Raw genomic sequence first — 12,473 nt, forward strand, 5'->3', positions numbered from 1 at the left:
CAGCGTCGTTTCCAGAATATACGACCTTTGCAAATATTAAACCGGCTGCCAACTCGATGAGTAGATCCATCGCAGCTGTCCGTGAAACCAGACTTAAACATGGGTTTGAAGCTGTCTGGGATTTAAACGGATTGATTTATAGCGATGCTGAAATGTCTTTCAACCACCATCCCACGAAAATGCCGTATAAATGTGTCAGCCTTGTTTCAAAGTATGCGTTGGGGGGTTGTGTTATAAACCTCCGGAAACGGGGTCAAAATCCACAAGTGTTTCTTTTAGAAATCGAGCACCGAGGCCACGGATAAGTGCTTCACACGTGATGACAAACATCTGTTCTTTAAATAAAAAAGACGCACAATCTGTGATCCGTGAACTAGACCTGGTTGTCCTTCCTGAAACGTGAAATGTCCCTTCGGGGTGTTTCTGATCTTCTGCTGGGGACCGAGTCTCGAACATCACGAGTCAAATCCATCAGTAAGAACGCTGAACGTCGTTCCTTTGCATCCCAGTGAAATCCGCTCACGAGCGGGAGTACAATTCTGTCTCAACATCTGTTACTGTTGTATCCTTCAGCAATTCACCGTCCCGTTCATTTATGTATGAAAATAGCATCGAGAAGTATTCGTGCAGATGGTGGATCCATCAGGGTTCTGCTTTCCTAATGGTTAACACAGGTCTTTGTTTTTTAAAGCACCCAAACCCTGAGGGTACCTTGTCAGCATGACTAATTAATGTATATATATGCACACATGAGGGTGCACACATGAGGGTGCACACATGAGCGTGCACACATGAGCGTGCACACATGAGCGTGCACACATGAGCGTGCACACATGAGGGGACCAAACACGAATGACTCTGCAGGGAGGTGGAACGTTTTGAGAACAAACGCAGCTACTGAGAGTGATATCGCTGCCTGCCATGGACGCCTTTGCTTCTTGTACGTGACTCTGAGGTTACAGCTGTTAATCAAATACTGTAAAGCAAACAATTAATGACGTTTTTGTGAAATCTTAGAGATTCAAACATTGCATTGTAAAATTTTGTGCATAAATTACAAAGATCTTCAGCATGCAAGCGTACTGACTTTGCTGATTCATCTTATTACTTACTTATTATCTTATTTTCAAGAATAATTCAAAAATTCTTTGCTGAAAGAAACCTCAGGAATGAAAATATGCCCGCCGTTAGGAGTACGAGGAAGTGTCGCCTTTTATGTATCAGGACATCCTGAGAAAATGAGGTAAATATGATCTACGATGAACAATAAGTCATGACATATTACACCGTGTCATTATTTGTTTAACAAAAAGCCAACCCTAACCCTGACTATGTGTAAGTAGCACTTGATGAACTGATCGTCAGCAACTGTGAGCGCCTCCAAAGAAGCAGAAGTTCTGTCAGTTTGCTGGTCTGCAGACATCAGCAATGAGGATTCACAGGGTGATTTCCAAGAACGTGAAAAACATTCATGACAGTTGTCAGTCAAAAACCCCGAGAGCTCGATATCAGACTCCACAGGCCTCAGTAAGCATGCTAAATGCTAAAGTTCAGTACAATCCAGTAGAAAAAGCCTGTTTGGAAGGGTTGCCAGCACAAAGCTTCTTCTCGCCAAAAGAAGACGGCAGCACGGCTTAAGTTTGCAAAGTTACATCTGAACAGGCGGCAAGACTTTAAGAGCGAAGTCCTTTGAACAGACCAGAGTGGAGATGTTTGACTGTAATGCTCAGCTGCCAGAGGCTCCTTACAGTCATTGAGCAAACCATGAACTCGTCTTCTGAAGTCATCATTGGTTCATGAATCAGGACGATTATACCGAACACAGCAGCACATCTACAGCAGACCCACATGGAAAAGAAATAGTAAAAACTTACATGATTTACTGATGAAAGTGGCCACTTTCTCATTACTTTCATACATTGTTTTAGTATCCAAAACATACAAGTTTCATTATATAATTTTTAAGGATCTTGTATCTGTTTTCACTCTTGTATGCTTTTCATACAAGTTTCACACAAGACAGATACAAACTTTATACGATTTATCTTTTCCATGTGGGGAATGCCTAAGAAAACGAAGTAATCGAGTACTGCGACGGCCCAGTCAGAGTGAGATTGGGGAGTCAAAGGATGCGAGATACTCGACAGAGTCGCAGGAAACAATAATAAGTTATCGCTGCTAAAGCTTCTGCAAGCTTCTGAATCGAGAGGCGTGCTTAGTTTTTCTCACTGCTGCTTCTGAATTTCAGCTTTTAGTTTGTTGTTATGTAAAATGTCAAAATCCGTTCATACGTCTGAGGTTGTATTTCAATAATTTTCTGATGATATTTCTTTAATCACGTCTTGATGTGTAAAATCTTTGACTTGACAAAAGGCGTGTTTTCTTTTTCCAGGCGAAAGCAGAGTAACAAATACTAGAGTAACAAATCCTCACAAATTTCCTGAGAAATTGATTATAAAAGTAACCTAATTAGAAAGGCAGCTCTCAACTTGACCCCATGTGACACAAAATTGGCCGTTTTGTTGTTATTCAAACATAATAACACGCGAGTTAAGACGTTAAGCCCCTTTAAAGCCGTACAGATGTGCCTTTATGAGGTGTAAATCAGTCCCAGACTTGATGTCCAATAAAACAACAACACCACCAGGGTACCAGGTTCTCCTGGAGACCGCTGTCCTAAGATGATACTAATGAAACATCTGGTGGGATTTTTTTGATAGATGGAAGGTGGACGTGTCTGACAGCTGTGGACCGTAATCTTTCATGTCTGTTCTTTAGATCCCTCTCGGTTATTAACAGTGATCTTTTTTCCACTGTCCCCGTCGCTGCTGCAGGGGTTATTACCGTCCACATGGCCTCAAAGTGTTGTCACTGTATCATCATGGGCTTTAGGTTTGGGATGAACCATGACGGCATGGGGAACGCCTGCGGGCCCCGCAGCCAGGAGACTGCCAAGCTGATGGCTGACCACATCACCATGAAGACAAATCCGTTCATCTGGTCCGCCTGCAGCCGGGATTACATCACCAGCTTCCTGGAGTGAGTCAGATTATCTGCAGCGGCGTAAATCATTTGTAAATGTGAGGGTTGAGGAAGGAACGGTCTCACGAAGACTGGTGTAAAATGTCTGATGGTCAGAGAAACATCCGAGTCGCAGACGGAGCAGGAAAACTTACCGCAGCCCGTTTAGTGCTTTTTCTTTCTGTCTCCTCGTTTGCACCTGTAGCTCAGGTATGGGCTCCTGCCTGAACAACGTCCCGCCAAAGCAGGAGTTTGTGTACCCCACCACAGCGCCAGGTCAGGCCTACGATGCAGACGAACAGTGCCGCTTTCAGTACGGCGTCAGGTCTCGACAGTGCAAATACGCGGTGGGTATAGTTTCTTATCTTTCGCTCAACTTTTACAGAATTTGTCAATATTCATATTTTTTTCTTACAGTATATTTTCTGAAAAGATCCACGGACAAACGTTTAAGTGATGTCTGTCGTTTTTATTGTTTCTGCCACTGGAGAGAAAAAAGATTTCATGTTAGTGTGTTGAAAAACTTTACATTACCTCCAATTTGCTATGGGTGGTCTTCAGACTTGTCGATATACCGTGACATGAGTACCGAGGTTGGCTTTGACCTTCATTGTCAAACTGCACGACTACACCTTAAAAGTTTTTCCAGCTTGGAGATTTCAGCCTATTCTGCTCCAACCATATGAGTACCGGTAAACGTAATTAAATACACCATTATGGTATGTAACACTCTAAGGTCAAAGGTCAGTGTCCAACAAATTAGGAAATGTCTTTACAATGACACAGGAAGATGAATATACTACACTAGACACTACACCAAGCTGGAGAGGTTATATCTCTTGGCTGGCCTGGGAACATCTCGGACTTTCCCTGGAGAAGCTGGAGGAGGTCCGGGCTCTGCTCAGGGTGCTGTCCCCGCGACCCTGGATAAGCAGCATGGACAGATTTTCATATAACATCAGCATAAAACGTCCAAGTTTTAGAATTGCCCTTTGGGGGTAGTCGAGTTCAACATAACGACCCAAAAATTTTCAACTCTGCAAAAGTGGCATAAACAGGCATCCATATAATTGCACTTTCATGCTGCGTTAGTGACAGTATTTAACCTGTCTTAAGTGTCCCTGCTGTTATAGACAATTATGACTGCAGCAGGAGACCCATCGAGAGGCAGAAAGGAGCAGTTTGTTGCAATGCAGTCGTCATCAATAACAAACACGCAGCACACTTTTTGTTTTTAGGCCCTTTTAAGTTTCCGCCCTTGAGGTGTATGCAGTGCCTCGAACACCTTGGTTGACACAGTTATATGTGTTTAAAGCTGGAGAGGATCCAACATGTGGCACAGGAAGCATAGGATACAAACAAAGGAAGCTTTAATAGCTGAATAATAATCCAAGAAACACAAAAGTCCACAAACATGGAAAACCAATAAAATCCACAAAGAAACTTAAATCTCAATGGAAATAAACAGTTTTTGCATAATTAAGATTAAGGAACTGACCTCCAGCCCATTGTTCCTTCAGTGGGCTGGTTTCAGTCATTATGCAAATGTCCTGTTTATAAGATTGAAACCTGCAGTCAGCTGAGACTGAAGACGTCACCTGATGATGACGAAACGTTTCTCCCACTGAAAACATCCAGATGAACAGAATCAACCTTTGGAGAAATAAACAGGTTAGCACCCGTGGGACACACCAGCCTGTACGCAGGAAAACTACAGGTGAAAACAATCAGGTGAATCAGGGGAGACGGACAGGAAGCAGAACTGAAGACAAATGAACCCTTCAAAGTAAAACAGGACAATCCCAAAGACACGGGTATGAACACTAGCACTTAACAGGGGGACGCAGGGGGGCCGGAGCGTAAACAAATACACGGGAAACCATTATTAATACAGTCAGCTATAATAAACCAAGACAAACTAAAAACCAGTGCATCGTATAAACAAACAGCCTCAAACCGAGACCCAACGAGTGCAGGAAAGCACAACGGGAACTCTCCAAATCCAACAAACACAAAAACCAGAACCTTAAACAGCAGAATAATAAGACTGAGACGAGTATCCAGAATCTGAGAGCAAAAACCAGGACCATCTGTAGAGCAAAACATCTCCACATCCCACATGTGGTGCCCACCATAACACCCACACACACTTTCTCCCTCTGCCAGCCTTTATAGTCAGCTAATCCTTGTGGACTGGTGTTGTTTAAAAAACAACTTTCAACGCCTTTCAAATCTGTGATGTGAAACATCGTACCTTCGCTTAATAGCATCCACTTTATTGCACGGTCAAGTTTTACGGAGCCGGGTTCAGAGTGAGCGGACATCTGGAACAGCAAACTGCTTTATAGGCTCGTTATTATTGATACTACGCGGTCAGAGCACGTGTACACAGTAAAACATAACCCCCACCGCCAGGTGTTGGAGGCACTGCTACAGAGGGAGAAGAGAGGAAGGTGAACAAGACACACATCTGCTCTCACGTCTGGGTTTTGACCGTCAGGTTGTCTCGCTTTATGCTTTCTTTTCTTTTATCGCACGTCTCGCCGTCTCAAATGTTTTTTTCTTTGTACTCTCTTTCATTCACACACACAGGAAGTCTGCAGTGAACTTTGGTGCATGAGTAAGAGCAACCGTTGTATCACAACCAGCATTCCTGCTGCAGAGGGAACCATCTGTCAGACCAACACCATAGAGAAAGGGGTAATAATGCTCTTTTGTTTTAATTAGGGCGTAAAGCAGTAAAGCAAAACAAAGTCCAAATATGGCTGCAAGTGAGAGCCGAGTGTTCACGAGAATAAAGAAGCAGCACGTCATCAAATACCTGCACGATTACAAATTTAAAAAAGGGAAAAATATCATCTCAGTAAACATGCGTTGGTAGGTTTGTGAGTCACGTGTGTTTCTTTTGTTTTCTCTTTGAGATTAGAGCGTATATGCCGAGGCCTGATGTTGCTGCACATATCCTGTCCAGAATTAATTTAAAAATGTTATTGTTGCCTTACAAAACCCTGGATGCACAGGTTCCGGGTATTTCTCTGACCTCTTGCAGCCTTATACCCCCTTAGATCTCTTAGATCAAGTGATCTTTTGCTTTTACCAAGGCCGAGGCTCATAGAGGCGATCGAGCGTTTGCAGTCGTAGCGCCTAAGCTGGCTTTTAATACAGCATGAGAGTTATTTGTTAATTCATATTTGGTGTTTGCTATCAATACTCTAAGTTATTTTAGTAGGTATGTTGTATTCTTGTGCAGCACTTTGGTCAACGCTCTTGTTGTACTTAAATGTGCTATATAAATAAATCAAATATAACTATAACTATATATGATAATTGCTATACTTACACGTATCTGCAACTGTGCAGTGGTGCTACAAGAGGGTGTGCGTAGCGTACGGGACTCGCCCACAGGGTGTGGATGGAGGCTGGGGTCTGTGGTCTCCCTGGGAGGAGTGCAGCAGGACATGTGGAGGCGGCGTCTCCTCTTCTGTCAGACACTGCGACAGCCCCAGGTACGGATTTAGCTCACCTGATCTTAGCCAACGCGTCCTGCATGTTTTTATTGTTGAACTTTACTAAAGCAGCTCAGTGTGATTCAGAAGGTGAACCATATTTATCTTACTTACTTACTCCGGGTGGCGTCTCGGTTCATCCTCAGTAATAAGCCTTGTAGCTTCTCATTGGCTGCCCCTCATAAAAGGAAAGCTTGCATAGCATGTGGGTGGAGCTTCTGTGGTTGCAGTTAAATGACCATATGAGATGGTAAGTATTCATATATTATAAGAGCTGTTGTTTCAGCCCAGAGGATCTCCAGATTATAACCCAACATCCAAAACACACAGATCAGGATGGACACAGCCAGCCCACCCATGTGTGCAAGTGGAAGCCTGGTAATCGATGCTTGAATTGCAATAGGATCTTTTCATTATATGTTTTTAGTTTTCCAAACTGGTATTTATTCACTACTGGTTAGATTAAATCCAAAGCCATAGGGCAGAAGTAAATGAGCCATTAAATGCTGCTTCTTCAAACTCAAACACGCTGAAAACATCAGTCCTATCATTTAATCCAAGACGTTCTTGCAGGCAGCAGCGGAGTGGGGATGATCACAAAATGACCTTTTGAATCGCAGATGCCGGATGCCTGGTCTCGAACTGGTTAAACTGAAAATGGATTGACCCAAATCTGAGCCCGACACTCTCCTGTGTCGTTTTAAGCGTCATTTTGCATCTTTGTTTTGGCTTCGTTCTCTTTGAATTTGTTTACGGTCTAACACCAACAGTCACGTGAAAATGGCAGACGGCAGCTCTGTTTGTGAAAAAACAATAATGCAGTGACAGTGAATTTAAACACGAAGAAAGCTGAAAGTCAGTGCTGTGTGTGATGGACGTCGGCTCTCTTTGTGTCACTGCAGGCCAACTATTGGTGGGAAATATTGCCTAGGAGAGAGAAAACGCTTCAGGTCCTGCAATATAGATGTGAGTATTACGGCTCTTCATCATCATCATCATCATCATTGCTCTCATCAACTAGTCAAACCACTATAATCAAGAAGAGGACTACGGTTGGAATGAATGTGTTTTATCTGCTTGCACGTATAAAACTGCGTGCACACGTGTATGTTACAGGACTGCCCCGCAGGCTCTCGGGACTTCCGAGAGATTCAGTGTTCCAACTTCGATAGCATCCCCTTTCGGGGGAAATTTTACACCTGGAGGCCTTACAGAGGAGGTGAGTGAGTAGTGCTCGTCTCTCTTGGGTTTGTGTGCGTGCACGAGTTTAATGTGAGCTAGCAGACGTTTCCCAGACCATCAGGTGTGACCAGACCAGGTCAGTCAGCGGTGGTTTGCAGGTAAAATAATGAACATATCCACTAATCAGGAGGTTAGCAGATATCTCTGGGCAAGACACTAACCCCAAGTTTTCCTCTGATGGATCCATCAGAGTATGAATGTGTGTGAATGTTAGACAGAAAGCACCTATGCAGAAAAAGTGCTTGAATGAATGAGGGTGAATACGGCTGGCTGTATAAAGCAGTTAGAGTGCTCAGGTAGCGGTAGTACAGAAGAACCAGTCCATTTTCCATTTACTGAGTCTCTCGAACTTGCTCGTATCAGGGGTCAAGGGTGTCGAACTCCAGACCTCGAGGGCCGGTGTCCTGCAGGTTTTAGATGTGTCCTTGATCCAACACAGCTGATTTAAATGGATAAATGACCTCAACATGTCTTGAAGTTCTCCAGAGGCCTGGTAATGAACTCATCATTTGATTCAGGTGTGTCAACCCAGGGTGAGATCTAAACCCTGCAGGACACCGGCCCTCGAGGCCTGGAGTTCGACACCCCTGATCTATTAGTTCTTCTGAATCTCTGGCTCTCTTCCAACCAGTCCCTCCCTAACCTGGTTCTGCCAGAGGTTTCTTCCTTTTAACACAGAGTTCTTCCTTCCCACTGTCGCCAAGTGCTTGCTCAAAGGGGGGGCAGCATCTGACTTCTGGGGTTTTCTCTGTGTTATTGTGTCTACTTCACAAAGCACGTCGAGGCCAGAGCCATTGTGATTTGGTGCTATAGAAATAAAATAAGAATGAATTCAACATAGATTAAAGTAAAATCCAAGGTTAAGGTCGCATCATAATTCAGTTACTTCTTTACTCCACTACTTACCTAAAAGATCAGCCCATCCACATCTTTACACAATGCTCTCCTGTGTTGAACAGCAAGAACACAGTGATTACTGGATAAGCTGAATCATATGGGTTACATGCTATATCTGCTGAGTGATTATAAGCTCGTTAAAATCCTGTTTACCTTTAAAAATGTGGCTTAAAGGAAAGTTTTCCATCAGTCCCGCTCTCCTTGTTTCACTGCTTAAACAGTTGGACCGCGGTTTGTGTCTTGAGCGCGTAGAATTGTGATATTAGGATAGAATAAAAGGACAGTACAGGTGAGATGAAGGTGAGAAGGACGCGAGCCAAGAGAGGAAAAGAGGAGACGAGGGTAAAGACTGTCGCGTGCGTGCGTGGAGAGAGAGCAAAACGTGAATCGAAGCTCCTGCTGCTGCAGACTCGCCCCTGTCTGGCCTGCAGATGCTGGCTGCAGAGAGCCATGCATCCCACAATGCCTTGCAGGAATTCCTCGCTCCTGATGAGCACTAGACGCTGAACCTGGACGTGAAAGATAAATAGTTTCAGCGACATAACTGCCTTTAATCTGGCCCTCCAGTAACATAATGGGTTACAGAGACGGTCAGCCATCCGATTCCAACTCCAGGCAACAAGTGCTCCTTTCATCAAGTCAGCTGATTTTACAATGGAAATCCCTTGCAGCTGTTAAAATAGGAGCGTTGCCATCGTCTCTGCCCTGCGCTGAGGCCAGATCACTCCTCTGTCCTCAAATGCTCATTTTAGCCTTTTCCTTATAACGTCACGCTCGGTGGAGACTGCTTCACTTTCCCTTATTCTTTCTCTGTCATTGCCCCCCCTCCACAGACGACTCCCCTCCTTTTGCTTTATCCAGCTCGCCATAATGCAAGCCGTCTCCGAGTTCTGTTTCCGACACGGAGAACAGAGGCAGCCTTTCTCTCTCGGCGCAGACAGCCAAGGACAGTTCGTTAAAAAGCCTCTCTCCATATAAGCGTTTTGTCGAGCTGCTCTCCGTTACTGTTCTCGGTCCAACAGCCTTCACATTCCACTTTCACACTCCATACACCAAAACCCTGCAGGTTATAACACACACACACACACACCCTGCTGCTGCAGTGATTGCTGTGATTGCCCTGCCAAAGCGAGGCACCATGGGAATTGTAGTTTTCCGCGGTCGGACCGCTTTATTGTCTGCGAGCTCTGCCAGCACAAACTCTCCAACTCTCTTTCGCTCTCTCTCTGCGGCCCGGCGCTGTACCTGCTTTAGCGCTGCCAGCACAAACAAACGCACGCCAAGCTGATGTCGCCAGTCACTCAAATAGTGGAGCAGCTGGCAAAGTGCACAGATTAATGAATGACACAGTATATGCCACCTGGCAGGAGAAGACCTTTAGCAATGCTGTGTGTGCGTGTGCATGCACAACATACTTAGATTTAAGTACGTTGGTATGTTTGCATAATAAATATTACGCATGCATGTACACGTTTGTGTTTGTCGCTCTGTTTTGCCCCCCAAATTCATTTTACAGCATCAATACTTTAAGAAATGTCCCATATAACGCGTTACTTCAGCTGACTGGCTTTTCCATGTAATTGCTGTGGATGCTAATGTCGATTCCCAACAGAAGTCTCGCTCAGATTGGTGTCCGTATGTGCCACAAAAGCAGAGATGTAATTAGATTCAGCTGCTTGTACTTTGGTTGTACTTGTACCGTTCCACTCTTTTCTCTCTCAGTCTGCCTGTTCTGTCTGCAGCCCTGTCAGGATGCGATGCTTTTACCCTCATTTCCATATTATCCCACGTTCACACTGGTTAGAGTTGTGTCAGAGTGGCTTAATCAGAGGCGCATTTGTACTATCAGTAGGTAAGATGGGAGAAAAAGCCCACAGGAGGCCTATTTAGCACCTGTTATTCTGCAGTCAGAATCACCAGTTTGGGGGATTTATTTGAAAATGTCCTCCAATATCATCTCGGTGATAAACTGATCTGTTTGGATATCCAGGTGGGGTGAAGCCCTGCTCTCTCAACTGCCTCGCAGAAGGATACAACTTCTACACCGAGCGCTCTCCCGCTGTGGTGGATGGCACGCCGTGCCGAGACGACTCTCTGGACGTGTGTGTAAACGGAGAGTGTAAGGTGAGTTGCACGTGTTTGCCTTCAGCCAAAATATCGGCCATTAGAAGTGAGGAGACGGCTTAAAAGGACTCAACATAAAATTGTTTTCATCTAAGATAATGTTGTTTATAGTCACTTTCAAGGGTCTGGACGGCCGCCATTAAGTAGTATACACACTAAAAGCTGCAAGTCATCACAGTCAGCTGCTCAGCAGCCTTCCTCTTGCTAATGCTCTCGTAATCTAAACCACTTAAAAACATTATTAGGATTATTATCCTTTTTGAATTTTGATTTCTGTGGCATTTTGTGCATTTTGTGCACTGAGGGCTCCTCAGCCCCTTTAAATCCCTCGTTAGGGGTTCAGACGTGTCACCACGTAACATTTTTACACGAAGCTCTTCTATCGGCTTCTTTGGCATGCAACCCCCCGAAGTTCTTACAGTAATCCTCCTAACGCTCGGTCCAGGCACGTGCAGAGGGGGGGGCTAGAGGGGCTTGAGCACCCGCCCCTTTCTTGATGGGTGCCCAAGGTGCCCTTTTGTTGAGGCAACTTTTTAAAAAAATATATATATATATATTTTTTTTTTTTATGTGTGTGTGCGTGCGGAGTCCTGTCTGTGCTCCTCAACAATAATATTTAACTATTAATCACAGTTTTGCTAAATAAAAGGATCTGGCTTGCATCAGTCACATGATCACATTTAACCAATGATCGCCCTTGACGGCAGAACGCGCTGGTTACGAGCCGGGAACGAGCTCACAAAGAGCACGCGCATTTTTAGCGGTCCGGAGCTGTAGGAGAAACACAAGTTAACTCAGAGACACAGACTGATGCGACAAAACCAGTAAGTAGGTGTACAGCGCACACTGTAGTGTGTAGCACCCAGGAGTATTAGCTTATTACGTACACGTTGGTAAGCTGTCTTGTTGCAACTGACGAACTGAAACAAACGAGCGTGCTGTGTGTGCAACAGCGCGACAAACATTACCTGTCCTTTTATTAACTGCACAAGTAGTGCTGGTCACAGCTGCTGGCTACCTGTGTAAGGCTGTCATGGGTCTGTAGCTCTGTCACCGTTTTAGGGAACATATTTAGTTTTAAAGCAAGTTTCCGGGCTTTTCCTGCCTTTCTGGAGGGATTATATTTCACTAAAAAACGATCTAATATGCATGTCCACATAATTATGCATTATTATAATTATAATATATTAAAAACACACGCTGTATTTTAAAGAACATACATTAAGAAGCAGATTATATTAGATTTATATTTTAAATAAGACAAAATTTGGATTTTACAGCAGTAAAATTATTGTATCTCTACAGTTTAAACATGTAATAAGCTTTGCCCCTGCACAGAGTGGATAGTGAAACAAATGGAATCATCATAATGACATTATTTCATATTTATTACTTCCCCCTCCTCATTGCTTTATTATTGTAGCTCTAGTAATAAATAATAATGTAAGGATTCTGGATCAGCACCATGATGCCCATAGTATATACAGTATTCTGAAGAAGGTCTAAAATGTCACTGTGTGTGCGTGCATGTGTGTTTTATTTAGATGGAGTTTTAAAAAAAATATTACTCATGATATAACATTGTCCAGACATGGCTGGTAAGGACATGAGGAGGAAACAGCAGGAGCTGTGTGAGGCTACTAAAGGCAGTGCTATAACATTTTTCTGTCATCATTTTATTAT

At 43.9% G+C, this 12,473-nt stretch overlaps 1 protein-coding gene and 1 long non-coding RNA gene across 2 annotated transcripts in view; one reads left to right on the forward strand and one right to left on the reverse strand.

Annotated features, from left to right (window-relative positions):
• Nucleotides 1-12,473, forward strand: part of adamts10 (ADAM metallopeptidase with thrombospondin type 1 motif, 10) — a 53,061-nt gene that overhangs the window by 24,267 nt on the left and 16,321 nt on the right. Inside the window, exons 11-17 of the mRNA XM_040034963.1 lie at nucleotides 2,893-3,039; nucleotides 3,227-3,368; nucleotides 5,614-5,721; nucleotides 6,382-6,527; nucleotides 7,430-7,493; nucleotides 7,644-7,746; nucleotides 10,657-10,790. Coding sequence (XP_039890897.1) covers nucleotides 2,893-3,039; nucleotides 3,227-3,368; nucleotides 5,614-5,721; nucleotides 6,382-6,527; nucleotides 7,430-7,493; nucleotides 7,644-7,746; nucleotides 10,657-10,790 — 844 coding nt within the window. The remainder of the gene's footprint in view (nucleotides 1-2,892; nucleotides 3,040-3,226; nucleotides 3,369-5,613; nucleotides 5,722-6,381; nucleotides 6,528-7,429; nucleotides 7,494-7,643; nucleotides 7,747-10,656; nucleotides 10,791-12,473) is intronic.
• LOC120735558 lies at nucleotides 8,433-9,866 on the reverse strand. Its single transcript, XR_005696298.1, has 3 exons — nucleotides 8,820-9,866; nucleotides 8,676-8,715; nucleotides 8,433-8,576 (listed from the first exon to the last, which is right to left on the reverse strand). It is a non-coding gene; the product is annotated as an uncharacterized LOC120735558 (long non-coding RNA).

The sequence above is a fragment of the Simochromis diagramma genome, unplaced genomic scaffold (assembly GCF_900408965.1).
Source record: "Simochromis diagramma unplaced genomic scaffold, fSimDia1.1 OVJJ01000816.1, whole genome shotgun sequence".
In the NCBI taxonomy this organism is placed as follows: Eukaryota; Metazoa; Chordata; class Actinopteri; order Cichliformes; family Cichlidae; genus Simochromis; species Simochromis diagramma.